Here is an 18416-nt window from a genome sequence, read left to right as displayed (position 1 = left end):
AGGCTGATCCACCTCTTTGCTGTTACCTGTGCAATGACAACAAAAAAAGCTGCTGAACCGGACCTTCAGTACAGCATGGCAGGTATGCAAACAACTGAGGCGTACAAACAAGTCAAGTCAAAACTTGTGTGTGTTATTTGAACTATAATCAACTCTTTGATCTACACCAGTCCTTACATGGTGTAAACCCTAAAGTGTGAAATAATACATCGATACAGATACTTTTCCATGTTAAGCTGATTTAAATTCAAATATCTCTCTCTCTCTCTCTCTCTCGCCCTCTCAGTATAACATGTGGACATATATCACACCATACTTTTAAGGCAACATATCCTCCTATCTTTGGGCTATGCAGCATTGCATACGTGTTGTGTAGTTCCCCATTATCTGCAGAGGAAATGGCAGTTCAAAAAAGCAGAAGTTAAAGTTTGACAGTTTTTTTCATGGCTTTTTAGCCTTTATTGGAGAGATAGGACAGTGGATAGAGTTGTAAATCAGGGAGAGAGAGAGAGAGAGAGAGAGTGGGGAATGACATGCAGGAAAGGAGCCACAGGTTGGATTTGAACCTGGGCCGTCCGATTGGAGGACTACAGCCTCCATACATGGGACACGCGCACCAACCACTGCGCCATCAGCGCCACTTAAAGTTTGAAAGTTTGATAAATTTTAAGTGAGTAGCATTTGGGGAAGCTTAACATCCCATTATTGCTGAGGAAGCAGTTCATCTTTTGGTTTAGTTATTCCAGCTGTCTGGACTGAAAGGATTCATTGAAAGACGACTTTCCAAAATTGTATTTGATGGTCCTTAACATGTCATTTCTTAATAATTACTCTTCGAGTGATTTTTATTTTTTGCCATTGTTGTTTTTGCAGAGGGGAGATGTTTGGGGATTTGAGTCTATTTAAGCTCTATTCCAATTGTTGAAAGTGAGCAGGTCTGGGGGGGGGGGGGGATGAGTGCTTGTTTGGGAGGAGGGTTACTCTCATGAAACAAAACTTCCTCTCAGCTCTACAGAGTGTCTATCAGCTCATTGTTTCGGTTTTACATCACAGTCTTGGTTAACTTCAATAAAGTTTGGTTTGACTGGACACAAAGACAAACCAGATATTTCCATCAGGAGCTGATGAGAGAATTTTAGGAGAGTATTAATCTATCAGACGGTTACCTATATGATCTTAAAATTATTAAATGTTTTGCCTCACGTGCTGAATACATAAGTAAAAAAATAAACAACATAAGCAATAACACGTTCACGTTTTTTGCGCTCAGAAGAGGCAAAAGTTATCAACATGGAGGAAACACTGACAGCATAAATGAAATATATTGCAATATAACTTTTGTTCCAACATCGTTCAGCCCCACTCTGATTCAGCCGTCACACATCCTTTGCTCAATGAAAGCAACCGCAGTTTCGTTTGAACACCAGCAGAGGGAGACATAATTTAACAAGCCAAACACTGGAACGCCTTCTGCTGAGGAAACATCAACAGTGTGACTCCTGCTGAGACAGTTAGCTGTGAAGGTTTCTGACAACGCCCCCCCCCCCCCGTTCCTGTTCATTATTTGCTTCAGTCATCATCCGAGTGTTAAAGGTGAGAAAGCATGCAAACGAAGTAAAGGAAGAAAAAAGCTGCACAGTAAACGTCTCCAGTATCTAAAATGTGGGGTTTTTTTATTAGGTGATGCAGAACAATACAAGACAAGTGAGGGACATGACAAGAGCAAAAGTATGTAGGAGACAGGGGACTGCGGTCAAGCCAGCCGCTCCTCGAGTTTACATGGTGAAGTGAGTCGGCCCTAAATTTTAAGTGCCCACGTATTCTGATCTTTATGGTAAATGCTCCGGACTGCAGAGCGAGCAGGAGTAACAGACAGAGAGAGCGATTTTGACCCGTTATTAATCTCCTTTTCCAGACAAAAAAAAATCTTCCATAAGTAGAAAATGATTCTGATATTCTGATTTTGAGAAATCCATTGACAAAGTCCTTTATAAATCACTATAATGAGTCTTTTTTATGACTTTGATGTCTTGTAAAAAATAATTCTTCCATAAGTAGAAAATGATTCTGATATGGTTGGACTTAGTACGTCCTAGACTACATGTACAAGTAATATGAAGTACTTTTACTGTGTACTTTTTGAGAAATCCACTGTCAAAGTCCTTTATAAATCACTATAATGACTCTTTTTTTCTGACTTTGATGTCTTGTAAAAAATAATTCTTCCATAAGTAGAAAATGATTCTGATATGGTATCTGATATCCATAAAATCAATGGATTTCACAAAAAGTACACAGTAAAAGTACTTCATATTACCTGTGCATGTAGTTTAGGACGTACTAAGTCCAACCATATCAGAATCATTTTCTACTTATGGAAGAATTTCTTTTTACAAGACATCAAAGTCAGAAAAAAAGACTCATTATCGTGATTTATAAAAGACTTTGACAGTGGATTTCTCAAAAAGTACACAGTAAAAGTACTTCATAGTACAGGTGCATGTATTATAGGAAGTACTAAGTCCAACCATATCAGAATCATTTTCTACTTATGGAAGAATTATTTTTTACAAGACATCAAAGTCATAAAAAAGACTCATTATAGTGCTTTAGAATGGACTTTGACAATGGATTTCTCAAAAAGTACACAGTAAAAGTACTTCATAGTACAGGTGCATGTATTATAGGAAGTACTAAGTCCACCCATATCAGAATCATTGTCTACTTATGGAAGAACATATATTTTTATATTTTTTTCCCAGGAAAACACCTTATTTTGAAAAACGGAAGTTATCGCAGACTCGCAGTATTATTCCATGAACAGTATTTTGTTTGCTCCCGTTTCATACACGTATATCTCATAGTCATTTTTATGGTAAGACCTACGCATTTAGCACTTCACTTCATCGCTCTCTCTCTCTCTGCTCGCTCTGGAGTCCGGAGCATTTACCATAAAGATCAGAATACGTGGGCACTTCACATTTAGGGGCGGCTCACTTCACCATGTAAAAGCGAGGAGCGGCTGGCTTGACCGCAGTGACAGGGGAGACACGACGATACAATGCACAGCATAGACAAAGACAAAACAGGCAAGCAGGGAGTAATAATAACGTTTTGCAATTTTGTATGTTGAGGGTGTTGAAGGGCCCTGCTTGTGTATGTGTGTGTGTGTGTGTGTGTGTGTGTGTGTGTGTGTGTGTGTGTGTGTGTGTGTGTGTGTGTGTAATGAAAGAGAAAATAAATAAATAAAATAAAAAGAAATGCATGAAAAATTAGAGTGGCTGTGATGAGAATTTATGATGATGAATATGATATGAATATAAGGAGGGAGAGAGGAAATAAATCAATAAATAGGTCATAATAAAATGGTGGCTAAGGACAACAACAATAATAATAATAATAATAATAATAATAATAATAAAAAAAGATTAAATTTGATGGTAAGAGGAAAATAAATTCACAAATAAGTTGTGATAGTTATACAGAAAGGAAACAAAAAAAAGGTTGTGTGTCTTTGTGTATGTGTGTGTCTGTGTGTGTGTGTGTGTGTGTGTGTATTTGTATGAGTCTATATTTGTGGTAGTGAATATCAGGGGTTTGAACTATGTTGTTCGGGAAGTAGTGAGGTGAGGATTGGCTCCCAAGTTGTCAGAAATTGGTGTGATTTATTGTGGATGGATGCTGTAAGTTTTTCCATGGTGATGTGTTCGACAAAGAGGTCTATCCATACTGAGGTGTTTAGTTTTTTTTTCTGCTTTTCCAGTTGAGGAGGATTGCTTTCTTGGCGACAGTGAGCCCAATGAGTATTGGGGTTTTTTTGGTTGTTGGGAAGTGTGATTGAAAGAGTGTTTCCTAGGATGCATAGTGAAGGGGAGAGTGGAACCCGGCAGTTCAGTATTGAAGAGAGTTTAGTTGTGATTTGTTTCCAGAATTGCTGTATGGGTGGGCAGTGCCAGATTGCATGCATGTAGTCATCCAGGGTGTTAGGGGGGCATACTGAGCAGTTATTTGTATCAGAAAGTCCCATTTGATGTTTTTTGTGTGATATGAGTTCTGTGGTTAATCTTATACTGAATTCGTTGGAGGTTAGGTTTATTTGTCATTGAGAAGGTATTGTTGCAGATTATGTTCTAGGTGTCATGGTCTATTGTTGTTAATAAATCTTTTTCCCATTTTGCTGTGGGGAGAGATATTGTATTGTATGAGTTTGTATAGTTTAGATAGCGTTTTAGTGGGTGTTGAGAGTTTTAGTATTGTGTCTGCTAGTGTTGAATTTTCGATGTAGTCTTGTTTGAGGTTGAGCTTATGTGTTATGATAGATTGGATTTGGAGATATTGGAAGTGAGATTTATTGTTTATATTGTACTTTTGAGTTATTTCTTTGAAGGGGATGAAGGTTTTGTTTTGAATTATGTGATGAAGCTGGGTGATGCCTTTGTCCTTCCAGGTGGTGAGATTCATTATTTTGTGGGCTTTCCACCATGCTGTTAGGGCTGTAGCAATGAGAGGATTTTTGAAGGAGTTATGATGTTTAATTGAAGTGCTGATAAATGGTAGGGTTGATATGGGTATGTTTTTGCATTGTTCCTGTTCTATGTCTAGCCGTGGGTGGGATTGTTCGGTGGGGTGTATCCATTTTGTTATGATTTGTAACTGGTTTGCCAGGAAGTGGTCATAAAAGTTTGGTGCATCTAGTCCTCCGGTATTTTTTGGTGTTTGAAGTGTGGTCAATTTTATTCTAGGTTTTTTGTTTTTCCAGTAAATTTTGGTTATTGTTGAGTTTAAGGAACTGAACCATGTGGGGGGTGGACATGCTGGGATCATAGAGAAAAGGTCATTTATTTTGGGAAGTATGGTCATTTTTGTGATTGCTATTCTTCCTATGAGTGATACCGGTAGATTCATCCATCTGGTCGTGTCGTCTTCTATATTTCTGGTAAGTGGATTGAAATTCAATGGTATAAGTTCTGACAATTTGGGGGAGATATTGATGCCTAGGTATCTTATAGTTTCAGTGGTGGAGGGAATAGGTAGTGGTAGGGCTGCCAGGTTCCACCTCTTTACAGAGATTGGAAGCAGTGTCGATTTGGTCCAGTTTATTGAGTAATTAGAGATTTTGGAGTATTTTTATATTTGTTTCTTGTAGTGAGATTTGTGGATTTTGTAGGTAGAGTATGATGTCGTCAGCATATAAACTTATCTTGTGGGTTACGTTGGGTGATTGTATACCTTTAATGAGATTATTCTGGCGGACTGCTGCAGCAAGTGGTTTGATGTATATTGCAGATAGAGAGGGAGAGAGTGGGCATCCTTGTCTTGTTCCTCTGTGCCGTGTGAAGCTTGATGACGTTAGACCGTTGACTGTGACTGTTGCTCTTGGTGAGTTGTATAGTGTTTTGACCCAGGTGATAAATGACTTTCCCAATCCAAATTTATGAAGTGTGGCAAGTAAAAATGTCCAGTTTACGCGGTCAAACGCTTTTTCGGCATCTAAAGAAGCTATTATTGTTTCTTCAATCAATCAATCTGTATAGCGTCAACTCGTTCTGGCAGGCCGTCAACCAACGATCTTGAGGAGCCTAAGAGAGCTCAAGAGCTCCCAGGAAAGTAGGTGGTTAGTGACTGAGATTTACAGATAGATACATGCAGTAATATGATGTACTGTATATGCACAGAGAGAGAGAGAGAGAGAGAGAGAGAGAGAGAGAGAGAGGAGCTCAGGGTGCCAGTTCCCCCGGTAGTCTAAGCCTAACTAAGAGCTGGTCTACACCAGCACCAGCCCTAACTATAAGATTTATCAAAAAGGAAAGTTTTAAGTCTATTCTTAAAAATACAGACTGTGTCTGCCTCCCGGACCCCGGCTGGAAGACGATTCCAGAGGAGAGGAGTCCGATAACTGAAGGCTTTACCCCCCATAGTACACTTAGAGACTGTAGGTACCACGAGTAGGCCTGCATTCTGGGACCGTAATGTTCTCGAGGGGCAGTACGGCACTAGTAGCTCCTTAAGATAAGATGGTGCCTGGCCATTTAGAGCTTTGTAAGTGAGAAGAAGGATCTTGAATTCTATTCTAGACTGTATAGGGAGTGCAGAGAAGCCAGGACAGGAGTAATGTGGTCCCTTTTCCTAGTTCTGGTCAGTACACGAGCTGCAGCGTTCTGGACTAGTTGAAGCGTCTTTAGAGACTTCTTCTGTGGTCTGTGTTGCTTGGTGAATTATGTTGAATAGTCTGCGTGTGTTATTGTTTGCGTGTCTACCTTTAATAAAACCTGTTTGATCAATGTGGATTATGGATGGAGTGACCATTTCGATTCTTGTGGATAGTGCTTTGCTAATTATTTTGATGTCTGTATTGATGAGGGATATTGGGCGGTAACTGGAGGTGAGGGTAGGATCTTTATCTGGTTTCAATATGACTGAGATGTTGGCAGTGTTCATATGTGAAGGGATTTGTCTGGAATTTATGAGATCTTCTGTCATTCTGATGAATAGTGGTGAAATGGTTGACCAGAAATGTCTATAAAACTCAGCGGGGAAGCCATCAGGTCCTGGTGCTTTGTTAGGGGGAATTAACTTTAGTGCTGAATAGAATTCTTCTTTTGTGAGTGGTTTATCTAATGCTTCTGCTTGAGTTTTTGTTAAGGTTGGTATGTCTAGTTTATCAAGGAATTCATATATGTCTTTTGAATTGGGTTCTGTGTCTGATGTGTACAGCTGTTGGTAGAAGTTTTTAAAGGTGTTTGTAATTTCATCAGGTGATATGAGAAGCTTCCCCGCTGGGTTTTGTATAGCTGGGATGGTGTTTTTTTTCCTTTTTTTGCTGTAGCTGATTTGCGAGATATTTCCCCGACACCATATCCAGTTAAATGGTGATGATTTGTCTCTGTTGTGTTTAGCCTTTTCTGTTACCGAACATGAAGTTATTCCCGGTTTGATATGTGATTGTGAAATCATCATTGTATGCCACAGAGAAACCCATGAAACAAATCAAACATTTTAAAACCTTAATTTCCCTTCTCCAACAGATGAGTCTTCGTAATTGCCCACAGTGACTGGTGCTCACTCGGTCAGAAGCTCTCCCAGATTGAACACCATGATGATCCCCATCCCCTCCATCCTGATCAGCCTGGGAGGAAAATGCCTGCTTAACTGGACGCTGGTGTTTATCCAGAGGAACCACATTTGCCAAAGCTTCCTGGGAGTTTTCAGTGTTTCCCTTTCTGTCATCGACACAGCCCTGACCCTCTCTGCCACCACGCTTCACCTCCACACCAACGGATATGTCATCCTCCTGGGCTTGAAGCTGACCAGGTTTCATGTGTGTTTGCTGGTTCAAATTCTCGGACAAATCTACAGTGCTCTGCAGCTGCCTGTTGTAGTCTTAGCTGGATTGGACCATTTCTGTACTCTCACTCAGAGGTTGCAATTCACCATTGCCGGGGTCAGAATGTTTTTCATCTTATCTGCGACCGGCTTCCTGTGGTACCTAACTGCTCTTTACGTCTTTCTGCTGTCTGACTTCAATCCTGTCCTAGAGGAAGTGTCTTACAACCAGATTCATCAGTGCTGGATCTTGAGAACTTCTTATACCCTGCAGGTCGCCATGTTGCTCCTCCTATCTCTTGGCTATGCAGCACTGAATGCTGGGTGCAGCACACAGTTATGGAAAGATCAAAATACAGTCCAAAGTAGAACACTCTCCAGGAAAAATGTTGTTTACCAAACCTTACATGTTTTCCTGAACACTTGGGTCTTGTTTCTGTTTTTTCTTGCCGTGCTCCTCTTGCTACCTGTGGGAATACCTGCATACCTGGACATGAACGTTGTCTGGTTGAGCTTTCTCAACAGCACCTTGATAGCAGTCCTTTTATGTGCAGTCTGTCCAGCCCCGCAGCTTGCACAGGGCTTGGCAGCAGTTCCCCCCGACAGCTTCTGTGAGTGGAGATACAAATTTAGCTTGGCTGAGGACGACAGAACAATACTGCACTGTGAAAATACACACAGGACATATTCTGTATAGAAGTAGTGGACATAGATGCTGAGACCTGCAGTAGACTTTTTTCTTATTGTCACTCAATCTTAACAAATGGCCCATGGATCTATTAGTTGGTACAAATATGTCCTCATTTACCACCAGATGGATTGAAACAATATTTGTTAGAAATTTAAGGTACCGAAATGAAAAGTATCAGAGACATTTTAAATCAATAGACCTGTTGTGATTTGTCCCCACCATGAGGTCTGTCGTTGTAATTTTGAGATAAATGTATTTAACTAAAAAAATGAGGAATGGTGCCATTGTTATGATTTATATGATTCACTGCATCTTTTAATAAATTGGTATCAAGCAGATTCATATTTGACTTATATTCTTGACATTCAAGATCAGAATTGTATTGTATGGTCCCTATTAACATTATTCTATACAGTACAGGATATATATATATATATATATATACACACACTGTATATATGGTTTAATTATGAATAGAAAGGCAATACTTGATTCATTTAAATTCTTTAAAATTGTTCAATTTTGATTTGTCCATAAATGAGTAAATATATATTTTTTAAACTTAAGTTTTCCAGTCATCTTCTGTTGCGTATTTCCCTGTAATAAAAATCTGGGATGCTGACAGGTTAAATTGTTGACATGAACATTTAGGTTTTCTCCTGTTTGTTCACCCTTAATATTTGCACTCTATGATTTGCATACCATCTGTTACATAACTACATATTTATTATCATGTTCATCTCAGCATTTTGCACTACTCACCACTGCATTATGGTCTTATTTAGACTTGTATATATTAGTGTTTTGCTTATATTGTGTTTAATGTTTAACTTTGTACATTCAGAGCTCAGTTACTGAAGACAAATTCCCTGTGTGTGTAAGCATACACGGCCAATAAAGCTGATTCTGATTCTGATACATTCTGGTTTAACAGTTCGTTAACAATGAAAAGCAATGAATGTGTTAATGTTTGGTAGCTCAGGACAGGACAGCAGCCTACAGAGCCGAGGTGTGGCATTAACTCCAAGTCCTCTAAAACGTTCATTCTTCATTTGGAGCCCTTATGGTTTTAAAAATGCATCATTGTGAACTTAAAGTAAATTCATGTTACATCTGGCCGTCAATTTCAGTTTACTTGTGCACAGAAGCAGCGCCGCTTCAAATCATACTCATGTCACTGACAGCTTTTTAAGTAAATGAGGCAGATTGTAAGAAAGGTGAAAAAATGGTCAATCCTTTCTTCCAGCTGTCTGTGTTCAAGTTAAACCTCCCATTGAATGTTTAGTAGTGTCCGTTTGTGTTTTAAGTTCTGGGAAATGTCAGTTAGATGAAAGTTGAATGTTTCATATTGAATTAAAAAAAGGCGAATTTCATGTGATCATTTTTTCTGCAATTAAAATAAAAACAAATACCTATTTTTAAAAGTGTAACGGAGGACGAGAAGAACTCAATTAAATCATTACAACTAACAGCCCAAATGTTATTTTGTTGTGAAAATCTTCTGCAATCAAAGATCAAAAATTTAAGTTACATTTCCTTTTGTTTGACACACCACTATGTGTTTCAGCCCTGCTCATAATATACTGCTTTTACAGATACTCTTCTCCCTCTAAGCTCACCACTGTCTCCAGAGTTTAAATGAGCTCAATCATTAATCACTGCTTCTGCTGCTTTCTCTGGTTAGAAGCTTTTGTGGTCTTCAAAAAATATCCTACTGTCAACAAACGAGTGATCATTAGAGAAATAATAAACGAAAAAACACAGACAAGAAAGGCAAGAGACATCACTGGTTTGACACTACAGAACTTTACTTGAATTTGATCCAAGTTCATTGTCTATACAGGGTTTATTTACAAGATCGGAAATTGAGGGAAGGAAAAAAAAATAATAACAGAAAATAACAAACACTAGATACAACTGAGGTATTAGCTAAAAGCATTTACATGTATGTAATTTACTCGTAAATATCAATGATAAACAGAGATGCAGTGTCTTCTGCTTAAAAAACATCTTTTATATCACAACATGAGGTAGGAGAACAGTGTCTCGATTCATGCAAGAACAAAAGTCTCATCACACTGTAGTATTGGCAAAGTAGTATGCAATGGTCATACACAGACACTGTGTTTCATGTTTCATAAACAGTGTTAAGAGGGGGAAAGGGATTCTTTTTAAGCCAAGCATGATATATATATATATGTTCTGTTTCATCTATAACAGGATGAGTGTAAAGTTAAACATGGTGTACCTCTTATTAACTAGTGATCTGTGTGATCAGTCTTACACAATGGAAAAAGATTTACCGGCTGATGTTATACATCAGCTCAGTATTCAAATGTGGTTCAGGTGATAAATCTCTTCTCCGTTCACTTTATTTTATCGGCTGGGCAAACGTCACACCAGTTCAATTCTGTACAAATCATATCCAAGTTCTCATAACACTGCAAAATGCAAAAAGGCCCAGCAAACCATGTCACAAGTTTCCTCCTGTTTCTTTCACATTAAGTTTTTTTTTTTTTTTTGCAATAAGGGTAAACAATCAGAGAGAAGCCAAACACTGCCCCCTTGTGTATAAAATGGGACTTACACACAAAGTAAAATGGCAAACGCAGATTTATTTATCTGCTCGTGATTCATTTCAATGATTTTTTGATGATGATAATTAGTCAATAAATCTAACACTGATTATCCATTGAGTGATGTCAACACATCCAGACATGGGTTCATAATCAGAATCAGAAAATATAACTACACGTCCAGAACAACATGAACAAGTTTCACTCTTTCCCTTTTCAAAGCTGCTTCAGATGTAGGAAGCAAACAAACAGGCGCGCGCACACACACACTCTCTCTCTCTCTCTTAACCGCACACTCACATCATTTCCAAATCAAATGAGGCTACATTTTATGTTCTTCATATGCTGACTCAATATTCAGCCAATCTCTAAACCAATAAGGATATAAAACTTGCACAGATCAATGTTCATGCATATGAGCCATCTCAATAGTTTTTGTGCGTAATGTGGGGGGAAACTCTTTTTTTCTTTTTTTTAAATCAATGAACAGATTGATAGAGTGGCCCTGTGTCACAAAACATTAGGGGCAGCAAAACATGCAAAACAAAAAAAAAAATCATTTTTGTTTGTTTTCTTTTTTTCCAAAATGCCTTTTCTTCAACAAATCTTCAATTTAGCTTGAGGGAGAGGGTTTTTAGAAAAGAAGGAATAGAAGTTTGTTACATTACACATTGAAAAGTCCACACAAAAAAAACATTTCAGAAAGGGGGAAGTGTGTAACAACATATTTTTTTCCTATTTTGTCCAGCATCACATCTCAGTAAACCATGCATTTCACTTCCCAGTATGCACTTGACAAAGGTCAAGTTCTTATATCTGCAAAGACCACTTAAGAAAAAGAAAGCAAAATCTGGTCCAATTTATATAACCTTTTGAAGATTTTTTTTTATATAAGAACAGTTAATATATTAATGACTACTGTATTTACAAAGTGAATATAAATCTTTAGTTAATACGTTAAATATTTTCTTTCATAATTTCAATAAAGGTTTAAATGGAACAACAGTGAAGTGTACATTTGCTGCATGGGTTGGATTTTACTGGCTTGCACCTACACCTGCTTGCATGTCTATCAACAAATCACAACTGTCCTCCGCCTGGTCTTTAAAGTCTGTTATTGTAAAGGGAAGCTGTGTAAGAAACTCTGCATCAAACAGGATGGAGCACAGTGGAATGTCTATCAATTTGCATTTAGAGCAGATGCATAAAAAAAGCCTAGAGTTGAGCTGAGGCCGATCTCCCTTCTCTTTTTAAACAATTATTTACACACACACACACACACACACGCACACACACACACTGGCTTACAGGGATCTCCTCTGTGGCAATAAAAAGCACTTTTGCCTGGCAACTGAAACAATAAAGTCCTCTTTTCCTCTGGCTGGACGCCTGCTCGCTCTCCTGGGCATCTATAAAACAATGCACACCCCCAGCTGATCCTGCACTGGAGATGGATGGACGGGTATGTGTGTGAGTGAGTGAGTTAGTGACGGTTGTTCTGTGTTAGAGGAGGGTGGGAGGTTGTTGGGAAATGGGGGCTCCTGTACAGTCTCACCCGAGGGCTAGCACAGGCCCCTAGACAACAACAGCTGCCCCCATTCTGACGGCACAAAACAAAAAGGGTTCCCTCTGTACCTCTTGTGTTCGGGCCACCCAGCCTGCCGCGGGTAAGAGTGCACCAGTCCCCCCTGAGCGCTCCCCTCGCTTCCTCTCCCTGTCTGGTGCTGTTTGTTCAGCCAGGCAGAATAACGTGAAGCAAGGGCTGAATTTGAGCCCCAAACCACACTGGACTAACTGCTTTCACCTGTGGCCCACATTCTAAGAAGACGCTGTGTCGAACAGGGTGGGGATAAAACCGTCTGCCAACAATGAAGTCAGATCATACAAAAAAGAGAAGCCCAGAAAACAGGGGCAGACTGGAGCTTTGATCATCTGCTGGGAACGCTGGGGCCATTGTTTTGCCTGAATGCCTGGACTGCACTGACACAGTCAATGTCGTATGTATTATACTCACAGCACAGCTACCCGCACATGTGAGACTCTGCCTTTCTTCTTTCTTAGAAAAGCTACAGCGCCTGTGTCCAGACACATTCCATTCCCAGGGGATTCTGGGGGAGGAGAGCGCCTTAAGTGCACAACACTGCTCATGAGCTTCTTCATGCCAAGCCTGAAAACAATACAGCGTTTCCTGTCCAGCCCGAAGTGGGTGAAAAACAACAGCATGGAGGTGTTTCCAAGCAGAGGGCAATCTTGCTAGCGTACAGTGGTGGAGGGTGTGAGGCCTCCTCTGATGAGGGGGGGAAGAGGAGGGGGGAGTTAGAGGAGACGCTGGGCAGCTGGCGGATCAACTGACAGACTGTTTGGTCTACAACAGGAGAGTCCAGGTGTTACCCAGCAGAGGGAAGAGGAAAAGTAGTCTTTGTGAGGACCAACTGTCTAACAGGCCAGTTCATTTACAAGCCAGCTACCTTTTAGGGGATCACACTCAACACTCATTTCAAGTTCAGCGTCACTGTTGGCATATTTTCATGAGGTTTTACAACATTTGTCTTATTTGTACAGTAAAGGTCTTTCTTCTCCATATAGATTTGATGTTTTTTTTTTTTTTTTTTTGTTTTTTTTTACATATTACACTCCTCTTATGTTTTCATAACAGAAAAAAAAAACAATTGAAATGTCCATGCAGTTACCTGCAGTCGCTGGTTATTGAGCGTTTGGGCTGTACATACAGAAAGATGGAGAATGGGCACAGCAACCGGGTGCCATTTTGTGTCTGTGGGCACCAGTTGTTGTGCCAGGTAGTAGCCTCACATCAGTGAGGAGCTGAGATAAGTCTGGAGTCTGAACTGAAGTCAGACATCTCAAGTCATTAGCTGCAGAGTCCAGAGCAGGGGATAAGGGGTGAAGAGGAGTTTGACAATTGGGGAGGGAGAAAGAAATGGTGATGGGTCGAGTTGATCAAACTCCTGTCTGTAAAGCAGCTGTTTGTTCGGTAAAAATTATAAATAAAATCAAAACATACAAGCCCCTCATAAAAACTTTAAATACTGTTTGAACACAGGCAAGGAGCAAAAGAAATAAGCATAAAAACAACATAACATTTTTCTTTTAAGTGATGTTAAATTACAAACAAAAGTCAGTCCTACGCTGAAATAAAACAGGGAGGGGGTGATGCACAAGTTGAAAACAGCCTGGAGGAGATGTGAAACTCTTTTCTGCCGCTGGCTGATTTGTTTGTGTCAGTATAGTTGGCGGGTGATTGGGAGAGGAATGATGGAGGGAGGGGAGGCGCCTGGAGGGGTTTGCAGTTACTTCTGGCCAGCCGATGGGGCCTCAGAGAAGGAAGAAGAGGAGGAGGAGGGCGGAGAGTGGACATTAGGGGGTCCGGTGGACGGGGTAAGAGGCGGAGAGGGGCTGCCTCCCATCGTGCCAGACTGGGCCATCTGCTGCTTGAGCTGAGAGATTGTGCGCTCTAGTTTTTCCCGTGCTTCTCGCTCCCTACGCAGCTCTTCCTGCAGCTCCAGCCGGTCCGCCTCCGCCTGCTCCAGCCTCTGACGCAGCTCTGACAACTGGGAGGAGACAGACAGACAGACAGACATGAGGTCAACATATGCCTACAGCAAATAAGGAGACATTTAGTCTAACAGATTATCACATTGAAGAACAGTCTGTCATAAGTCATGGTGTTTGGTTCCAGACATACTAAAAGCTTCTATGATGACAAGGAATGATTCAGCATTGCACAATACAAAACTCCATTAAGCTTTGCAAAGATTTTTTTACATCTCAGTCCTTCTTTCCTGGTGAAACTTAAAAGACACTGACAATATTGAGATTCACATCAGCTGAACAGTAATTAGCTAGAGGGTCGTCATAACCAAAGCTACAGTTCTCTACATACAACACTTGATCTAAGAGACATTAAAACAACACCAGATGTCAGAATGTGATGGGCTCTGGAGTGTGTGCTTTGACACACTTTAACAGCATAGTGACTCAGAAAGGACACAACATTGTTTAGATAGGAAACACAATCACAAATGAATTATGACCACATCCCTCCACCACCAGAGGAAATATGTGAGTGATGACTCAGTGATCTCTAACTGATGCGCAGATTTATAATAGTTTTAAAATATGATTACTTTGAATCTACACTCACTGGTACATATATCCTGCTTGCATTCACTACATGTTGACTTGCAATTTTGAGAACTTACTCAAGGTCTTTAGAGTGTTGTTTAGAAATGATGATCCATCACACCCTGAAAGCTGAGTGTGCAGCATTTACAGTGAAAAGTCTCAGTATATATTTCACTGAGCATTTTTATGGTAATAGATTGAAAACAGTGGATGACTCGTTGTAAATGCGAGGGAAATCCTTGGTTTTGATATGTGGAGCGCTGCATTGATGCTTTGGCATTGTAATGTGTTTGAGATGAAAATGGCATGTGTTCAATGATGTGTCTAATGCACAAACTGTATATGTCACTGTGATTCACTCAGACCATTCTGATGCAATAATCACTAATGTGCATACATGCGTGTGCCTCACTATGTCCATACCTGTGCAGTGTACTGGGCCTCTTGCTGGCGTTGTGTCCCTGGCTCGCAGGCACATGCCTGCTGTCGGAGCTGCTCCAGACGCGTCTCCAGCTCCAGCTGTTCCTGGCGGGCCTGGCTGAGCTGTCGCGCCTGCTCACTGTGCACCGCCTCCAGCTCGCAGCGCAGTTCCCGCTGCTCTGCGCTCAGCTCCCGCAGCCTCGCCGCTTCTCCTCCACGCAATGCCTCTAGCTCCTGGAGACACAGAGATTCATTTTAGGGAGACATCAATGAAAATGGCGTACTTTATTGGCCCAACAAGAAAGATGCTACATATGTTACCATTTCCACAGGGAGGCAACATGTTTGATGACACTAGATACATCTTTTTAAGCTTAATGTGGCCCTGCTGGCCAAAATAATAAATCAATCAGTAATATGATGAAGGTCCCTTCTATACCATATGCTCAACTAAAAGTTAAAGTTGTTATAATCCCATACTGGTACATATTAGTGAGACATTGTGATTTACACAAGCTGGGTTTGCAGACTTTTTTTTAAAATGCAGAACCCTCGGACAGCAACATTTGAACAGAGTAGGTTCTGGATTTTTCAGGCAGTAGGTTGGTGAAATGGAGAGGTCATTAGAAGGTGAGCATCACCTCCACATCTACGCCAAGGACATTTTTAATAGGCGGGGACAGATATGGCGTAGTTAGGAGCTCATTTATCTTGGACTTCGTTCTTTTCCAACCATCAACTCACCATTTCCAGCTGCAGATGCTTGTGCAGGGTGGAGTTGAGCTTCTCCTGCTGTTTGCTGTACATCTGCATGATCTCCACAACAATCCTGTCCTTGTCGTCCTCCAGCCCCCCCACCACCACTGCAGCGCTGCTCGATGCACAGCCCGTGTCCTTAGCCACTACTTCCGTTACTGGTGACAACAACGAAGCAGGAGGAGGAGGGGTGTGGGTGGGGTTGCGGGTGGCTTTCTTGCAGCTCGGGCTGCTTGTCTCCATGGAAACTGCCAGGGTTTGGCATTCCCGCTCGGTGGCCGAGGCAGCAGTGGCACGTTGAGATTTGGCCTCCTCGGCGCCAGCAGCAAGGGGAGGAGATGCATGGAGATCTAAGGAGGGAGCAAAGGAAGCATGAAGATAGGAGTTCTTAAAAATTATTTCTCTTTTTTTCTTTTTTTAAGGGAGAGGAGGTGGTTTAAAGGCAGAAAGTGCGAGTCGAGCTGATGCACACTCGCGCCTACGCGCCTAAGTAACACCCTCCCACAACATCATAAAAGCTCACACCTCTTTTATAATGTGAGCAAACAGGCATGGCACGGCAACAGCCAAGGAACCAAACATTCAACCAAAAATGATTCTCTGTATGTATCTATAGGAGAAAAGAGGGGAAGAGAGGGCCTTGTGTAGAAGCTGTGCTGCTCTGCAGGGACTCCAACTCTGCTGAAACTCTGGTCTGTTCCCTCATTGTTGCCTTTAGGACGTACATCATGGGGTTTAAGGATCAAACAGGCTGTGTGCCACTCTCACGTGCATTTGTAGGCTAGTAATGACAATGCATTTGAAGGCAAAAGCTCACAGACAGTAAGAGGAGAAGGAACAGTTAAAAGAGAATGACAGAGGGTGCACGAGAACAGTGTTTTCCAGCCTTGTGTTCTCGTGCTGTATGTATGTGACAGGATACAGCATGCTCTGCACACAGCATGTCTGGCACTGGAGAGGACCCTCATCTACTCACTCAAGCTGGCATGCGCCTGTGCACACACACACACATGCACACATTCAGGATAGTAGAGGCACACAAATAACAGGAGAGGGTAATGTGGTGGTAAGTTGAAAAGAATAAAGCAGGAGAGAGAGAGGGCCAAAAGAGAGAGTGAAAGGCACACAGAAAGTGGAGGAGGAAAGCATTCAATGAGAGAAAAGGAGAGAAGAGGAGGAGGTGGAGGGGGAAGCAAAGGAGGAGGAGGGGGAGAGGGAGAAAGTGACAGCAGCAGACTGAGAGAGAGGTGGAGATGAAAGAGACGAGGATGGATGAATGGATGGATGGAAGAGGCAGACAGAAGACGGACTCGGCTAGGATATGGACATGACTGCCAGGGAAAGAGAGGGTGGAGGCAAGAGAGACAGATTGGTTGGAGAGGAAAAATGCGAGGAGGGGGAGAATGCCTGAGCGATATGAGTGAGACAGCCTCGCAGTAAGAAGTGGTGTAATAATGGCAGACGGAATCCACTCTGATTCTCTCTCTCTCTCTCTTTCTATACAAACATTAGAAATATATCTTATTAATGCAGTCTTGTCTTGTATACACATAAAAAATACACACAGCAGAGAGACGAGGTCACTGCCATTTCCACCCCTCTTGTTCATCAATAGTGAGGTGCCCCCGGAGTCTTTTTGTGAAGGTCAATGCATGATTATGTGCATCCCTGCAGGCTACAATGTTAGCTGTGTGTGCATTAATGTGTGTGTACGCAGTGTGGAGTTTTACTGTAGGTTGTGTGTTGACAGTAAGCACGTGCCTGAGTGTGTTACATTAACATGATCTGCATGTCTCCTCTGCTCTGTTGTACTCTATGTATGTAAACCGCTTGTTGTATGTGTGTCATGTTTTTACAGTGGGCATGTGTCAGACATGTTCGTGTGTGGAATAAATGCATGAGCCAAAATCATTGACATCAACAGAACCGTACACTGTTAATAGAAATCCTAAACTTTTAAATATTAGTTGTGTTTTTATTTTTTTACTTTCTTTACAAATAAGCAACATAAGTTTGATGTTGATCAAGCATTTATGAGCACTGTATTACCATTTAATAAATATAAATAGCCGTATAATGTACAAAGATAAGTTAATTACAACTTCTCTCATGAAAACATGTTTTACTTCTGTGTCTCCAGTAGTGTATTTGATCAATTTATAGAGAACTCTACTGGGTAAAGATAGCCTTGTTAACAGATGTGTTAATTCCTGCTTTTATCTTCTACAATAAAGTGCTCAGAGTAATTCAATTAATTGTTGACCCAAGTTTCAAAGTGGAAAACACAGATTTTAAAGTATTGTGTGTCTCAGTACTGACCCATGGGCGGCTCATCGTGGCCCAGCACTCTGCGGCTGTAGTGGTGTTTGAGCAGTGCTCCAAGCATTTCAGTGCTCATCTCCGCCTCCCTCTCCAGAGACACGTTGGGAGCCACCATCTTATCATAAGTGTACAGGTAGTAACTGTAAGAGAGAGAAAAAAGACAATTAAGCTCCGGACGGGATTTA

The 18416-nt window shown here is 41.1% G+C and overlaps 2 protein-coding genes across 4 annotated transcripts in view; one reads left to right on the top strand and one right to left on the bottom strand.

The window, feature by feature from the left end:
• On the top strand, positions 1–8932 carry gpr160 (G protein-coupled receptor 160). 2 transcript variants are annotated; one of them, XM_061045072.1, is made up of 2 exons: positions 1–82; positions 7026–8932. In XM_061045072.1, exon 2 carries the CDS (start codon positions 7094–7096, stop codon positions 8018–8020), a length of 927 nt encoding a protein of 308 aa, XP_060901055.1. In that variant the 5' UTR covers positions 1–82; positions 7026–7093; the 3' UTR covers positions 8021–8932. The 2 variants fall into 2 exon arrangements, with proteins under 2 accessions (XP_060901055.1, XP_060901054.1); XM_061045071.1 differs by lacking the exon at positions 1–82 and adding an exon at positions 372–646.
• Positions 8933–9800: 868 nt separating this feature from the next.
• The window catches only part of skila (SKI-like proto-oncogene a), a 33468-nt gene continuing 24852 nt past the window's right edge, over positions 9801–18416 (bottom strand). For both annotated transcript variants that reach the window (XM_061045069.1, XM_061045070.1), the window contains exons 5-8: positions 18229–18371; positions 15898–16259; positions 15157–15387; positions 9801–14159 (exon numbers count right to left, since the gene is read on the bottom strand). In XM_061045069.1, the coding sequence (XP_060901052.1) occupies positions 13899–14159; positions 15157–15387; positions 15898–16259; positions 18229–18371 (997 nt within the window). In that variant the 3' untranslated portion in view covers positions 9801–13898. The remainder of the gene's footprint in view (positions 14160–15156; positions 15388–15897; positions 16260–18228; positions 18372–18416) is intronic.

Source organism: Labrus mixtus, chromosome 8, assembly GCF_963584025.1.
Source record: "Labrus mixtus chromosome 8, fLabMix1.1, whole genome shotgun sequence".
In the NCBI taxonomy this organism is placed as follows: domain Eukaryota; kingdom Metazoa; phylum Chordata; class Actinopteri; order Labriformes; family Labridae; genus Labrus; species Labrus mixtus.
Note: the sequence above shows the minus strand (reverse complement) of the source record. Positions and strands in the feature narration are given on the sequence as shown.